General features: G+C 34.0%; 1 protein-coding gene across 31 annotated transcripts in view; it reads right to left on the minus strand.

Moving 5' to 3' along the window:
* Positions 1-17,372, minus strand: part of relch (RAB11 binding and LisH domain, coiled-coil and HEAT repeat containing) — a 158,506-nt gene that overhangs the window by 91,547 nt on the left and 49,587 nt on the right. For 8 of the 31 annotated variants that reach the window (XM_073940140.1, XM_073940139.1, XM_073940138.1 and 5 more), the window contains 9 exons: positions 15,751-15,822; positions 15,549-15,604; positions 15,317-15,430; positions 15,031-15,222; positions 10,292-10,392; positions 7,727-8,020; positions 4,947-5,022; positions 1,192-1,287; positions 106-129 (listed from right to left, as the gene is read on the minus strand). In XM_073940140.1, the coding sequence (XP_073796241.1) occupies positions 106-129; positions 1,192-1,287; positions 4,947-5,022; positions 7,727-8,020; positions 10,292-10,392; positions 15,031-15,222; positions 15,317-15,430; positions 15,549-15,604; positions 15,751-15,822 (1,025 nt within the window). 31 annotated transcript variants of the gene reach the window in all.

The raw sequence follows: 17,372 nt of genomic DNA on the forward strand, positions 1-17,372 counted from the left end.
AACTGAAAGGTCAAAGGTTACACGTATGACGAATGAATGAATGAATGAATGAATGAATGAATGAATGAATGAATGAATGAAAGAGGGCCGATGTGTTTCACTCACCTGACAGAGGTGCACAACCATTCTCTATCGGAGCAGTGAGATGCATGCACAAAAGCAAGAGAAGAAATGAGTGAACAGAACAAAAGAGAGACAGAGGTGGACTGGATGAAGGATAGAGACAGACAGAGAGAGAAAGAGAGACACACAACTGCAATGGAAAAATATAGGGATGCACCGACCTTAATTTTTTATGGCCAATTCTGATTTTTAAAAAGCAAATGGACCAGTTATAAAACTTGTTTTATTTTATTTTTAACTTTTCTTATTGAATTTATATAAAATTAGATTGTAATATTCCAAAACATAAAGTTAAAACTTTGACTTCAGTTTTGTGAAATAAAGCTCCATAAAAAGTGTATGAGAAAAAAAAAACAGCAGACAGGCTTAATGAAATTATTCACTGCCTGCAGGTGGTGCTTATCGAACAGCAGGAATAACAGCACTTGCTTAGTTAGTGCTCTAAACAAAGCAGCTACTCTGGTGTTTATATATATATATATATATATATATATATATATATATATATATATATATATATGTGTGTGTGTGTGTGTGTGTGTGTGTGTGTGTGTGCGTGCGTGTGTGTGCGTGCGTGCGTGCGTGCGTGCGTGCGTGCGTGTGTGTGTGTGTGTGTGTGTAATTGTATTTATTGTAATTTCTTTATAAAATTAATTTATTATTAATTATATAATTTATTAATTTATTATTAATTATCTGTTAGGCACCGATGGTCTGAGAGTAACGCAATTTCGGTTCTCTCTATGTCCTGTACATGTGGTTGAATTGACAATAAAGCTGACTTTACACACTTTAGACTATACAATTGCAGTGAAGTTTGTACACATGTGTGGAATGGAGATCATAGAAATTAAAACAAAGAGTTGCGAATAAATGTTTGCAGCAAAAAAAACAAAACACTTTGATTTCTGGTCAGTGGATCAGTGCACCTCATTAAAAACATAAGTTGATCAATGCTGAATTAAGAACAAAATGAGAGGGAATAGAGCAGCCCGCAGTGGACGTGGAAACCGCCGTGGCTGATGGGAAGATGAGATGAGGCTGCTGGTTTAAAAGGGAATTGTTTACCTCTCTCTTGGCTAACAGGACATTGGGTACGATGTGTGGCAAGCAGCGGCCCAGCATGAGCATAACACTCTGCTCACTGTCAGCGATTCGAGACACCTGAGAATCAGATGAATATGGAGGCAAAAAATGTCAGGCATTTCATATAATCATGCGTTCCTTTAAATGACTGCTTAGCTGCAATCCGAGAAGCTGTTCTGCTTTTGTATTCAGGACACTGAAGAAATTGTGAACTATGTGACCTCTTGAATGTGCCTATTAGAGCATTCCTGGTTATTTTGAAAGCGAAATGAACCACTGCACTTTTTTCTTACTGTCATTAAAGTTTAAATGAGGGTTTTAATCAAAAATGTCACCATTTGTTCAGCACTCATGCTTGTGTGTGACTTTAATTATATAAAAGGACCACGAAAGTAATTCATATGACTTATTCCTATGTCTGAATTCATATGATAGCTTGATGTCAATCGCAGAACATTTTAAACCACTGTTTATTTACAATCTTCCTATAAAATTTGTGTTTCACTTACTGAATTTATTATGCATGTAGTTTAAATATTTATTGTTAGTATTATCATGTATATACATTTCATGCTTAGATCTGTCTGTTTTAAGATTTCAACTCCACCTTATTTGAACTGAAATATCACCATTTCTAATTTTTACACTTTTATATAAAAATCAAACACCATCAAAATGTAACCGAACAAATCAGTTAGTCTAGTTTTTTTATTAGCTGGATTGATTTATTACGGTACTGTACATTGAATATATTTGATTTCTAGATCAGTTTGAGCCATAAACAAATAATTCTGAATTAAAGATGGATCAATAACAGTGAAAAAAATAAACTTAAAATTTGAACATCTCACTTTAAATCAATTTGATTCATTAATAAACAACTCAGACTTGGTTTCATAACTGTAATCAAGCTTTGTTGAAAATAATTTACTTTTTATTCAAAAATAAAATATTTAGACATCATTCATTTAGTCATGTCAGACGGAAACTAAAGAGGTTTCACTTTTGAAAAATGGCAAAAATCAAAGCAAATAGGAAAAACTCTAGTTCATAAAATAAAAATGTCACAAATTTCACACTCTCAAAAACAACAGGTAAAAAAAAGTGTGTATTGGGGAAATTTGTAGTGAGAGGGTCCATATTGATACCATGAATTTAAGTAATACGCATGTAGTTAAAACATTTATTGTTAGTCTTTTCATTTGATAGACATCTCAAGCTTAACTCTGTCTGTTTTAGCATTTCAACTTCACCTTATTTGAATTTTTGAATTTAACCATTTCAAAGTTTTAAGTTTTTTTTTAACATTTGTTGGACTTCTGAAAGATGGCTAAAATCAAAACAAATAGGAATACCTCTCACAATCTCAGAAACAACAGGTACAAAAAATGTGTAGTTAAGAAATTTGTAGTGAGAGGGATCATATTGATACCTTGATTTTGAGTATTATGCATGCATGCATATACATTTCATGCTTAGGTCTGTCTGTCTGTTTTAGCAATTCAACTTTACCTTATTTGAATTGAAATAACACCATTTCAAATTGTTACATTTTTAACATTTGTTGGTTTCCCATCTATATTTTAATTACTAAAAATGTTTTATATTATAAAACCAAACAACACAAAACAAAAGTTCAAATCAAAACTTAACCAAACTAATCATTTAGACTAGGTTTTATTAGCTGGATTGATTTATGTACATTGAAAATATTTGATTTCTAAATAATCAGTTTGAGCCATGAACAAATAATTCAGATTTGGAGATGAATCAATAATAATAAATAAATTATATATATATATATATATATATATATATATATATATATATATATATATATATATATATATATATACATATATACATACATATATATATATATATATATATATATATATATATATATATTAGGGATGTAACGGTATTGTAAATACCGTCATACCGCAATATTAAATTTTTTCGATATTACCGAAGTCGCATGACTCGGTAAAACTATAGGTCTTCTGAGAAAATTTGCTCAGGCGAATGAAGCGAACGGGAGATAGCTGAAACTTCATTTCCCATCAGCCCCGGCGTGGCCATAATCCTTTGCGGTCTGTTGTCGCTACAGATCCAGTAATGCGGAAATGGAGTGTGCTGCTAGTAGCGGAGATGAAAAAAAGATGGAAATGATCGAACCTAAAGCGGGTGTTGTCGCCGCGCGCGTGCTGAATAGCGGTGCTGTCGCGCGCGTTCTGATCAGCTGTGTTGTGGCGCGCGTATTGTAAACCGCCGAGGGGGGGTTGAGCGCGCATACTCAAGAGAGGTGTTATCGCGCGCCTACTGAAGGACTGGACTGGACGGAGGTTGTGTCGCGTCGCGGGGGCACTTTTGATCGTTTTGGAAGGGCATTTTCTATCCAAGACTAAAAAGGGCATGTGCACTGCACAGGTTGAGCCCTATGTGTGCACGTGCCTGCAAGTTGGGGAATACGACTAATAACAGTCATGGGGACTGCAGAAACACAGCACACTGTTCAGATTGATGCAGACATTGACTTGTACCGCAAAGAGATCTCTATTTCACTCATGGTTTGTCCTCTCAAGTGGGGGAAAGACAATGCACAACGTTACCCCACTGCTGTCAACATGGGCCAAGTCATATCTCTCTTGTCCCAGAATCCTCAGTCCCAAACGAGAGGGGTTTTTTCTGTTGCAGGGGACATTGTAAATACCCAGAGATACCAGCTTTTACCAGATTATAGTTATATGATAATTTTCCTTTAAACCCATCTCTATCTAAGTGAGTGATTAAATGTTAAATGTGATGAGTTTTTAACAATACTAAATTGAAACTTTATTTTTTTACATGGTTTAATAATTTTTTGTTATTAAAATTGAAGTTCCTGTTTCAAAGCTTAAAGGTAGATGGCTAATTTGTATGTCATTGACACTTTTGGCACTTTTTTGGAGTATTTTCAAAAGTTTTTTTTTTTCCTGTAAATGATTCAATAAATACCGTACCGTGACATTCATACCGAGGTATTACCGTACCGTGAAATTCTGATACCGTTACATCCCTAATATATATATATATATATATATTATACACACACACACACACACACACACACACACACACACACCTCACTTTGAATCAGTTTGACTTGGTTTTGGTTTTTTATTCAAACATCATTCATTTAGTCATGTTAGACGGAAAATAAAACTTCACTTTTGAAGGATGGCAAAAATCCAAACAAATACGAATAACTTTTTTGTTAACTTTTGAATATCTCAGAAACAACAGGTACAAAACAGGTGTTGAGAAATTTGTAGTGAGAAGGTTCATATTGATACCTTAAATTTACATGCTGTTATCTAAAGTTTTCATAAAAGTACCAAAAAGCATAATTGTAACTCCTCAGTGACAGCTTTTGTACATTTCATTTTTGAGAGTGCATAGCTTCAGAAGATTCAGAGCATGAGTCATATAGACTATTTAATGATACATTAATAGTGCTTTTTCCATCCTTAAAAACTCATCTTAAAAGCTCTGGGCCCTACTCTGCGTAACTGCACTGGAACCAATTGGAAAATCTTCTGATTTTGATTAAAAGTCACAATGGACTAAACCAACATAAGATTAAGTAAATAACAACAGACGTATCTCTTTTTAACTATACCCTCTAGCTTGACATCAGGTAGACCCTTAACATGTGCTTATGCATTTGTACCTGTCTGCAATCTGATCCCACTCACCTCTGAGCCCAGCCTGCTGTCAGCAGACATTCGACAGAAGGACAAAAGTGCTTGGTGGAAGGCCGGAGACAGCTTTCTGCACAAGCAAACAAAACATGAATTAACAAGCCACCTCCACCTCCGGTTACCAATAACTCCACAGATCAAGCCAGCTTTCCACAGCACAGGGAAAAACGCTGATATAGGAACAGTCAAAATAAAGAAAGGGTAATTTGTCTGAATCGGCCTCAGGGGGCAAAAGTCCATCCGGAGCAGATGTGCAAAACGATGAGGAATGGAATATATGGTGCCAGTCAGCAATGCAGTGACACTCTAAAGGGTGATTGGTGCTGTGCTGCCATCTAATGGCTAAAACATTTATTGCTCACACTGTTTTAAATGTACAATTTACACAATTAACAACGACCATTAGTTAAGATTTTTAGCTCAAACTACTAATAAGCTGTTTATTTATAGTTAGTAAGATTTAGTTTGGGTGTTGGGTAGGATTAGGGATGTAAAATAAGATCTTACTTTATAAGTGCTCATAAACAGTTCATATTTTAATAATAGGCTTGTAATAAGCCAGTAGAAAATAGTATGAATGTTTTCTTATACAATTAAAATAAGTGTTATCTGGTTATTTTTTACAGCCAAGTAAAATGCATCATTATTCACCTTAAAGGGGATTGTTTCAGTTAAATAACGGAAATGGGTTGATGTGTTTATACGTTGACCCGTGTTTACCTACTTGTTTAGGATGTGCAGTTTAGCCATTTTTTCCCTATTGTTTTAAAATGAAGATAAAATTTTGTAATTTTGGATCCTGATTAGGTGAATAGGAAACACATGAAACCCGTGACATGCAGCTAACATTTATCAGACAGTAGAAACAACCTTTTTTGCATGCCCAAAACAAGACATCTGTGGATAAGAGTCAGAATTAAGGACTGGCTGAACAATATTATTAACTTGTTAGACAGAGAGTGGAGAAGGAATTTTCTATATCTTAATGTCAAATTGTAAAAAAATTTTATATCTTAAAAAATGTACTGCCAGAGAGAGAAAGGGAGAAAGTGATTTTCCTAACAACTGAAAAGATCACATATTCATTCAAATGAATAAAAAATGTTTAAATCAGGAGTGCCCAAACTTGGTCTTGGAGGGCCGGTGTGCTGCATATTTTAGTTCCAACCCTAATTAAACACACTAATCAATCTCATTCTAGGTATACCAGAAACTTCCAGGGAGGTGAGTTGAGGTAAGTTGGAGCTAAACTATGCAGGACACCAGCCTTCCAAGAGTTTGGACACCACTGGTTTAAATTATGTCTTATAGCTTAAATTTAATTTAAATCCTTTTTAAATAGATTTTATTGAACTCAGTTGAATTATTAGTGTCCATATCTAGTTTGACAAAAGCAGTCCATGTCTAGAGACTAACAAATAAAAAAATTTCAGCTTTAAAACTAAACAAGGTACTGATTATTAACACTTTTCGAATGTGAAAAACATTAAAACAAAGACCATTGCTAAATATTCCTGTAGCTGACTCAACTGAACTTAAGGTTTAAATCTAGCAGCAAAACCTTTAGATGAACTTTAGATACACTTAGAGCGAAGTTGAGTATCAAGAAAATGAACTTTTTTAAATGTCTAGTTTTTAAAAGTAACATTTATTTGTTAAATGATGTTACTATTTATCTAAATATATATAAATTATGAAAAAATAATCTTGAAAAAAATAATTACACATGCAGTCACGCACACATTTATATACATGCACATACAGTTGTCAGATCTATTAGCCCCCTTTAATTTTTTCTTCTTTTTTTTTTTATATTTTCCAAATGATGTTTAACAGAGCGAGGAAATTTTCACAGTATGTCTGATAATATTTTTTTCTTCTTGAGAAAGGCTAATTTGAAAGCAGTTATGAAATAAAAAATAATAATTTTAAGGTCAAAATTATTAGCCACTTTAAGCTATATATTTTTAGATAGTCTCCAGAACAAACCATCATTATACAATAACTTGCCTAATTACCCTAACCTGCCTAGTTAACCTAATTAACCTAGTTAAGCCTTTAAATGTGTACTGTCATCATGGCAAAGATAAAATAAATAAAGTTATTATAAATGAATTATTAAAACTATTATGTTCAGAAACGTGTAGAAAAATACATCTTCATTCCAATAAACAGAAATTGGAAAAGAAAATAAACAGGGGGGGCTAATAATTCTACTGTACATACAGTATATGTATACTATAATTTTTAGATGTCAAAGTACACGGTAAAAAAATAAAATAAATAAATAAATAATAATTCAACCTTTAATTGTTAGTCAACAGTTAACATTGAGTTGACTCAACTTTTAACCCAAGTACCGTAATTGACTCGATTTAAGTTGAGTTGACTCAAAAATGCTGTGCAGCAAGTTACCATTCAATTTTAGGAACAGTCATTGTTTTAGTTTAATATGTTATATGATACAGTATTTATGATAATCTAATATTAAGTTTTAATCTCTTAACACTATTTTACAGTGCCCCATTACATATCACATGTACTTTCCATAACTTTCCAAACTTTTTTTCTTTTTTTTATAAATAAATGAATAATATTGACAGAAATCTTTGATTGGTTGTATCCATTAAGATATAGTACAATAGAAGAATATATTTACAAGAAAACACTATTTCAGCATCTTCTAAATACATTCAGTGTGCTTCGCCTTTATTTATCCCTGTATGTCTCAAGTCATAATGGTGTCTACCAGAAAGAGAAAAAGCAGGTCTCACCTGTTGGGCTGGTCAAACTGGACAGAGCTTTTACTCTGCTGACCATTGGCCTTCAGTTTGCTGTGAGGTTGTGTAGCAGTAGTGGAGTTTTCAGTGCAGTCAGTAGCAATAGTGGTAGAGGTTGAGGTTTTAGTAGTGTCTGAAGAGCTGTCCGTTTCTGTGACCCCTCGTATGTCCAAATACTGTCCATTGTCAAGTGGGGGCTTATCACATTTAGGGTTTTCTTTAGACGGAGTTGACTTCACTCCAGCCGTGGGTTCTGATGAAACATTTCTCTGAAGTGCCTGAATATCACTGCACAAACACACACATTGGGGACATTTTTATCTACCAATCCACAGAATGCAGTAAAATGAAAATGTAGGAAGGAAATATACAGGACAGAACAGTGCGAGATGAGGAGGATAAAATATGACGGGAGGCAAACTAGTTACAGAGATATGTAGAGCTCATCTCTTGCTAGGAAGTGTAAATGCCAAGCTGAAAAATGTCAGAGAGCAGAAGGTCACAATGATGAGAGTCTGCTGAGCTAGAAGGGGCGGGACTCTAATTCTCAGAGTGCTTGAAAGCAAAGCACTGGAAAACTGGAGTAATAAAAGGCACTGGGTGCAGATACATATATATTTTTAAATAATACAGTTTTTTTTTAAAGTGAAAAATATAAAAACAATCATAAAAATCCCACAAAAATATTATCTTCTTTTACGTACTGTATTACAATTGTTTAATTTATAGAACAGATAGAATAAGAACATTTTCTTGAGCAGCGCCAAATCAACATATGAGAATAATTTATGAATGCTGACGCCGAAAGCAGTGCACTGGCATATACCACATCATCTCTTCGGTATCCCTGATTTCAAATCCTGGTTTGTGGACCTTTCCTGATCCCATCCCCCACTCTCTCCTACTTAATTTCCTGTCATTCCACTTGTTATGTCATGACTAGGCCCACAAGGAATGTGCGCGTAAGGAATTAAGCAGATTTCCGCAGATTTTTAGCCCATCATTGATTCTGTTTATTTACTTGCGTAATTGATTTAAAGTTTTTTAACTAAATTCAGTAATATAATTGACTAATATGAAAATATTCATATGATTTATTTACAATACAGTATGTAAAGTAATATTTTCTGTCTTTTAGTAGATATGATATTACATAAGATATTTTTTTTACCAAATTAAGTAAAACTAACTGGATTTGCATTGAAACCTTTAATAAGTTAAAAAGGTATTACTTTTTTATTTTATATATTAAGGTTTTAGTTATGATACTCCTAAAATTATTCAGCATAAGTCCACAGAAGAAAATTCTGCGGAGAAATACAAAAAAACTGTCCGCAGATTCTGTCTGGCCCTAGTTTTGAGGTATTGAATACTTTTTCCGAGTCCAAGTTGCTACTCATTTGAATAGAAAAAATGAGTTTGACCACTTTTTAGTCATATCACACATTTTATATGGAATCAATGTGTACAAAACAGTCTCTAGACATGCTGCATCACAGACTTCAATATTTTAATAATTTATTAAAAATGTATCACTTTCTGGCCATTGGATATTAGGCATGGATATTGCAATAGTGATTTTCAAAAGTATTACATCGCTTTGTAAACATTTATTATTACCATTTCTCCCCAAACAATTTGATATAGCAACTGGACCTGGAAGCTGATTCACATGACTTTACACTTAACAAACGAATAAAAGGCAAAAACGCCAAAAAAAAAAAGAATGATTTATGAAGTATTGTGACACTGAAGTCTAAAATAATGATGCTAAAAAAATCAGCTTCAACATTCCAAAAAACAAAACGCTTATTTTATTAATCACTGTTGATAAATGAGTACATAAATGCAGTGTTGGTATTATAAGCATTACAGACTAATTAATAAATAAATAAATAAATAAATAACTGTAAACAAAACCCAAAACTTTATAGCATGCATTAGATTATTATCATTATCAATGTTAATTACTAATAAAGATTTTTTTAATAATAAAAAATATCAGCATCTAAAACTAAGGCAAAGCATAAAACTAGTTTTAAAATAGTTTAATAATAGTTTAAAAATAAAAATAAGTTTTTAGAAATATACAATATATACATGATGTACATAATTATTTGTTGTAATATACATACAATTTTAAACAGAAATTTTAACTTCCAAGTTATTTTAAAAGTAATAATAGGTTAAAATATATACATAATCAAGCAATGCATTTATATAACAAATTAATTTAAGTTTTAAATAACTCAACCAGTGAATCCTTCTAATAGTACATATAATCATATACCAAAAATTGGACATAAGCTCAGAACAGGCAAACTGACAAGTTTAAAAAAAAAACAGGAAATGTATGACAAGGATTTATTTTTTTTCCCCATAAAGAAATCTGATTTATAGAAGCAGTAGCTGACGAGATAAGACTCTGCACTGAGAGCAATTATCAATTACGACTGCAATCATAGGTTGCTGCTCTGAGCTCTGATTATACAGGCACACGCAGCTGCTTTACTGCTTCTGATTGAATTGGGCCCTCAGGCAGGAGGCGATGACTCTTACCTCTGAAGCTTCTTAATCTGTTCAGCCAGACTCTGTTTCTCACTGTTCAGCAGGCTGATCTGATATTCCAGCTCCTGGACCACTTCCTGCTGCTGTTGTTGCTGTCGAAGACAACAAAATTAGGTGGCAAATTTTAAACAAGAACAACCCAAACCTTAATCTAAATCCCTTTTCAGAACACAGAGAAGCATATTTAACCAAAACGTTGGATACACTGGATTATTTTGATTATGTACAGTGAATGTACTCATGTAAATGTATTATATTGACTTCCTGAATCAGATTAAAACAATCTAGTTTCAAGGAATCCAAGATAGCTAGCAACTGCCATCAATCACTTTAAACTTAATTCAAGTAAAATAATTAACCAGAATTTGGAATTGAAAATGCCCCAATTAAGTTTTTTTTTAGTCTAGTCAAAAACACTTTCATTAACATATATTTTATACCATCACCTCTTTTCTTATAGTGTCTGAAATGTTTTGTTTAAGAACGAGATCTCTCGAACCCTGCCTTTCAGACAGTACTCTTATCAGTCAAATGTGGGCTGCAACAATAAATCGATTAAAATTGATCACTAAAAGCGTTGGCAGAGTATTTCATAATCAATTCATCGTTTTGCGTGATGTGGGGATGTTTTGATTATTAGAAAAACTTTAGGAGTAAAAACACGATGGAGCAAAAAAAAAAAAAAACGAGCAGAGGTAATGTTAGAGGAAAGATACATGGCGAGGAAGGTTGTAACAGCAGAGTAAATCACTACAGAATCCTATTTTTGTTCCGTTTTGATGTGAGGATTGTAATGTTCCTGGTACTAGTGTTTACGCATTTTCCAGCTTGACAAGCATGATGTGAAAAATTCAAACTGAGCTGGCGCGTTTGGCACGTTGGCTGGTGCTGAGACAGAGAAAGACATGTCATATTATCGCAATTATGCTGTTTTTTTAACCACCCAATGCTTATTTTATATTATTTTAGTTATGTAAATACACAGGAGTACTAGTAAAACAATACATTTAGAGTTTGTGAAACACATAAGAAAGTCTATGGAAGTCTAACATTCCATTTAAATATAATTTCCCGATGTGTATTATTCATATCAGATACACGTAGTGATAGTAACTATAAAGTTTACTCTAGTCTTCTCCCAGCTGGCCAGCAACTAGCTTGCATGTATTTTGGGATGATGAGCATGTGAATATTTTTTATTCAAACAGAAAAGCATATTACAAGGGATACATCGGTCATACACCGCTATTGTGGTTGCAGTGTGTCACGTGACAAACATGACACGTCACCACGTAAACACTAAGGGTGAACGTTCTAAAATAATGATTGCCTAAAAAAACTCACTCCCAGTTCCAGATAGAGTCTTTTAAACTCACCAGTGAAAGAGTTAATAACAGTAGTAAAGCAGCGGTGGAAGAGTTACTTTACACTTTGCACTGCAAGACTAAAGACACTTTATTCACTTGCCTTTTTTTGGATCATTCATTTTTTAATGTGTTGTGATGTAAGTCTACACTGAAAAAAATACTTTTCTTACTTAGACACTTTGTCTCGTTTCCAGTTCAAATATCTAAAAAAAATCTTAAACTCGAGACTAGACAAGAAAAATGGCATGAGAAAATTAAGTGATGCTTAAAACTTCAGTTTGAGATTATTTTTCTTACCCCATTGGCAAATAATTTTGCTTGTTTTAAGCAAACAAATCACTTAATTAAGGTGGTTTTTCAAAAAACAAGACATAATTACTTATGATATTTTATACATCTAGTATGTAACTTGATTTAAGATTTTTTTTAGATATCTGGATTGAAAACAGGAAACAACAAAGTTAGTTTCTTATTTTCTTCTTCTTCTTCTTCTTCTTCTTATTATTATTATAACAGCTCAGGGAAGTTTAAGGACAACATGTGTGTGCATTTTCTAAAGATTTTGGTTCCGTTTTTAAATAAAGGGTTGTAATTGATAGCTTTTCTTTTTTTATCCGATTCATCGATTATTTGAAAAAATAATCATCAGATTAATTGATTATTAAAATAATCGTTAGTTGCAGTCCTAGTCTAATTATGATTGGTTGACCACTTACAGGCAAAAAATGCTTAACGCAAAATGTCCATATTTGAATTTCTGCTCCGGAAGCTTCGTTATCATTTGTAAAAACATTAAAATGATTTGCAACATCAGGTGTGACTTTATTATTTATTATATATTATAATATTGCACAACAAACTTCTCAACCTTCAGAACAGGGTTTTTTTAACCATACCCGTCAACTCTCCCATTTTTCCCGCGATTCTCCCGTATGTTACAATTCTATCCAGCTATCATCCCGTAAAGATATGTCCATATTTCTCCTGTATTTTTAATCTTTCTATGAAGGATCGCAATAAACATTAAAGAATTCTATACAGACGATTTGAAGCCAAGCAAAAGTAGACACTCTGGGTGTCGATCTTGGTTGGTTTTCTTTTCAACATAACAAATTTTGTCTTAAATGAGCATAAAAAGTTAGGACAGTAATCGAATGCTTTCATTACAGATGTTTACATTTTAAAAGTGACATCTCTGTTATTTAAATGTCATCAAATGAAAAATCTAAATGAGAGATTAATTCGCTGCTCTTTATTCAGAACGTTTAAATCATACAGTGAAGAAAAGGTTATTGAGATTTGATAACTTGATAAAATTTCTTTATTATAGCTATTAATTGTAATAGGCTAAACTGTTATTTATTTGCAGCTGTTTTAATGTATACAATTTATTCTATCCTTTGTAAATAATATCAATAGTAACAGTTGAATACGGACCATTTTAACGGTTTATTCACAACAAAATGGCTTCAGATGAACAGATTTAGTCATTTGGGTAATTTATTTATTCATGTTTTTTTTTTTTTTTGGAGTGGGGGTGAAGGGGTCGTTATCCCTAATTTTAACAATCGATTGTTGACAGGTATGGTTTTCAACATTACCGAGGGGTAGGGGAGAGGGGGATAGGGGCAACTGTTAGTAATAGAAAAACATTGAAATATGACTAGACATGTTTTACATATTCTTCACATATATTAACAATGTAGAATAAAAAAAACAATAAATAAATAAATTGTTACTGTTTGATTTTGTGAGACTCCCACAAAATGGATACATGTAAACATAAAAAGGAAGGCAAATAAACTGGTGTGTATACAACTCACAGAAGTAACAAAGACAAATATTTAAAGCCTTTTAAAAGTGGGAGCCTGTATTTTACTGGTGAAACCGTTTTGTCTAATTGAGCGCAGTGTGTGTGCGTTGCAGTTTAAATTAACAAGGTCACATTTGTATTTGCTTATATGTCGCATAGGAGAGGGGCAAAACTACATAATTTGGAAAAATGTCTCCCACGCAGGTCTAGTTTGCCTGCTCTGCCTGTTCCCTGATTGCTCCACTGATGTTCTACCCAATTATGGCAACCTGGACTGGTTTTACATTTAGCAGATACTCATTTCCAAAGCGACTAACAATTGAGGAGGCACTCAGCGATTCAACAAGATGCATCAATATAGGGGGACTTATGTTTGTTTCGACAGGTGGTTTGTCAACACCACTTACCTGTGTAAAGCACAGTTCGTAAAAGCGCAATGTTGTTTGTTATTTTGGTTGTTGTTGTTTTTTTATATGAAGTGATTGAAAAACCTGTTTGGTGCAAATGTGCAAAACCTAGTGCAAGTGTCGATTAAAGTGTTAGAGATCAACTAGTGTTTTCTACAGGTGGTTTGTCAAGCCCACTACATTCAGAATTACTAATATTCCCTTTCCCTTTCCAGCCTTAGTCTCTCTGGGCTTGGTGACCTGTTATGCACAATTTATGTTTATTCAAATCATCAGCAGTTTATTTAATAAAGACAGTTAACAGTCTTGTTTTTGAGTTATCAACCAACCACAAACAGTGGGTTGAATTATAAATTGCTGCGGTCACCGGAAACAAGTGCATTTGGTCTAGGGAGCCTGCTTTAAAAGAACATTATTTATTCATTACATTTATATAGCGCTTTTCTGGACACTCAAAGCGCTTTACACATTTTTGGGGGATCTCCTCATACACCAACTGTGTGCAGCATCTCCCTGTCTGACGTGACAGCAGCCATATTGCACCAGACCACTCGCCACACACCAGCTGATTGGTGGAGAGGAGACAAGGTGATTAAGCCAATTATGATATGGGGATGGTTAGGAGGCCATGATGGACAGAGGCCAGTGGGCAAATTTGGAAAGGATGCAGAGGTTAAACCTCTACTCCTTTTAAAGCACATCCTGGGATTTTTTAACAACCATAGGGAGTCGGTCCCTCGGTTTAACTTCTCATTTTAAGGCTCTTTCGGTATAGAGTGCCCCTGCTGGTCTAACACCACTTCCAACAGCAACCTAGCTTTCCCATGTGGTCTCCCTATCCAGTTAATGGCCGGGCGCAGCCCTGCTTAGCTTCAGTGGGCGAACATGTGAGAGGTGCAGAGAGCTAGCTGCTAGCAAGTTTAGTATTCTTTCGCATCTCAAAAAACTGCCTCTTCTCATTATGTCAACCAAACTCTTTTAGACCAGAGGTACAAATTATTTGAGGGCCTCACACTGACATTATGCAAATTTCATTTAATCTGTGTAAGTTTGTGCAAAAAGACTAGAAGACTCTTTTCAGGCATTTCAGAATCACCTCTTTGTGTTTAAAGAATTAACTAATTGATTAACTCGGAAATGTACCTGTATGACATCAGTTTGCTGCACAGGCTCCTGGGTGAAATAGTCTCCTGGCAAGTCACTCGGGTCAACACTGACCGCCACATCTACGTTGTCACGGTGCAACGGCTGACTGTTCCCACAGTTTCTGTAGAGCTGCAGCAGATCTGGAGGTTTGGGAATGTTTAAACCAACGTCGTCCCACAACTCGAAATCCTGCAGGAACAAAAATGATAAATAACATACAACAAAACACTACAGTGCATAAAGCAACCAAATAAAAGCATATTATAATAGCATAGCAGTTTACCTGATCATCGTTTTCATCGGAGAATGTGATGGACGTTAACTTGTATTCGTTTTTCAATAAATATTCATTAACTAAAAAATTTAAGGCTCTCTTTTCAAGGGGGCGAATAGGCTCCTGGGGGAAAAAACAATATTGGAGAAATGAAAAATGAAGTAAATGCTCTGTGCTCCGAACTAGTTGTTCACTATTAGTTTGTTGAAGTTTATAATACAATTGTAACAATGACGGTAACCTGGGTTTCAGGACTGGATTTGTAATTCTTTCTCTCTTGAGAGGCAATCTCGCATTCTACAGAGAAAGAAGAAACAGAGAGAAAGAAAAAACGAGTGAGCTGAAATTTGATTTACGATCAACATTACAAAACTGCCTTCAGGAATGAGAGCAGCTCCTATGGCAGAAAGGACTGAAGTGTGTAAAAGATGAAAGTACGCCACCTGCAGCCTGAGTCAAGTTGGCACGAAGAGCCTGAATGGTCTCCTTGGCTTTCCGCAGTTCAAACTCCAGAACTGGACCAGGGGGAAGTGGGTCACACACAAATAGGCATCCAACCAAGAGAAGGGAACAAAGAAACAAAACAAAAAAGGGGGGAAAAGAACAAAGGATGGCCATGAAAAATAAAAACAAAATAAATAAAAGAAAAGAAAAAAGTAAGAAAAGAAAAACAACAACTTTTGTAAGAAGCTGAGGCAGAACCAAAACAGGGACATGCACACTATGGATCTAATGAACACATGCAGCAGAGGTTGCTGGAGGAGGTGCCAGATAATGGGAATATTTATACACTGGCGTTCCCTTGGGTTTTCTTTCTTTCTTTTTCTTTTTTTTTGGCAAAATCAACTAGCTGCTGTCTGACCAGGGATTTAGAGCAATCGGTTTGTTTTAGATGATAAGTAAAAACAAAAACCTGCATTTCTTCATAATCTTCACTTATCTTTTGGGTTATAAAACTGAAGGGTGTAATTTCCTTGCCACTAACATAAAACATAATTGGAAAAAACAACAATTGTGACAAAATTACATTTTAACTGTGTATTTTCCATTTTGTGGCCATTGTTTGCATGTGTCTATAGTTCACAACCAAAGGGTATCAAAAAAATGTTGATAGCATCACAAACATAGAGCGTTAACACTTTTCATGCGATTCAGCCTTCAAATGCCATACTGAAGCAAAGTTTTAAACATATCGTGTATGCTAGTACTGTACTTGTAAATGTCAATGTTGCCGAACTATTGTTGCTGTAGTTTTTTGTTCTTCTTCAGTCTGCCAGGCTCAAGTCACTTCTTTTAGAGCACCGATGCTAGAAAACTGCTATGAAATTGTAAGAGCATCTTCTGTGTGAATGCAAACATGCATTCAATCTATGAATGGGGACTATTGGGTTTAGTCCCCACATAGATCATTTAAGCGAGGTATGAAAAATTGACCCTAAGATGATTTGACAGATCCTGGATCTTTTAATCTTGATAACTGATCTCTGGCTAATTTGGTTCTTCAAACAAGTTCACGAATCAGATTAAAATGTCTGAATAAACTGTTCTGAGATTACTTCGTGACAGTGTTTGTATTTTTTTTTTTCGAAGTGCACTTAACTGTAACTATATATATATATATATATATATATATATATATATATATATATATATATATATATATATATATATATATATATATATATATATTCATATTATTATTTTATTTTTTTTACTATTCTACCATTTTCTTAAGTGTATATACCTACTATTGTAAGAAAATGTCAGCATTTGGTACATACTTTCACTATTACCTTTGCTTGAAAAGTCAATCTAATCCTGTTTATATAAAATAAGCCTGCTCCCGAGCAGGTTTGAGCTACCAGAACTGTTGCTATGACAAGAACTCTTGGATAAGATTTGAAGAACAAAATAATCCTGGTTAAAGCGTCCATAACCAAATCCAGCTAATTGATTCATGTACGAAGAACGGACCCTTGGAATGCCAATCAACATTCCACAACAACAACAAAATCTATAAACTGTAATGAAGCAGAGCCCATGGAACTCCTCCTATCATTTTTTG

Source organism: Danio rerio, chromosome 24, assembly GCF_049306965.1.
Source record: "Danio rerio strain Tuebingen ecotype United States chromosome 24, GRCz12tu, whole genome shotgun sequence".
In the NCBI taxonomy this organism is placed as follows: Eukaryota; Metazoa; Chordata; class Actinopteri; order Cypriniformes; family Danionidae; genus Danio; species Danio rerio.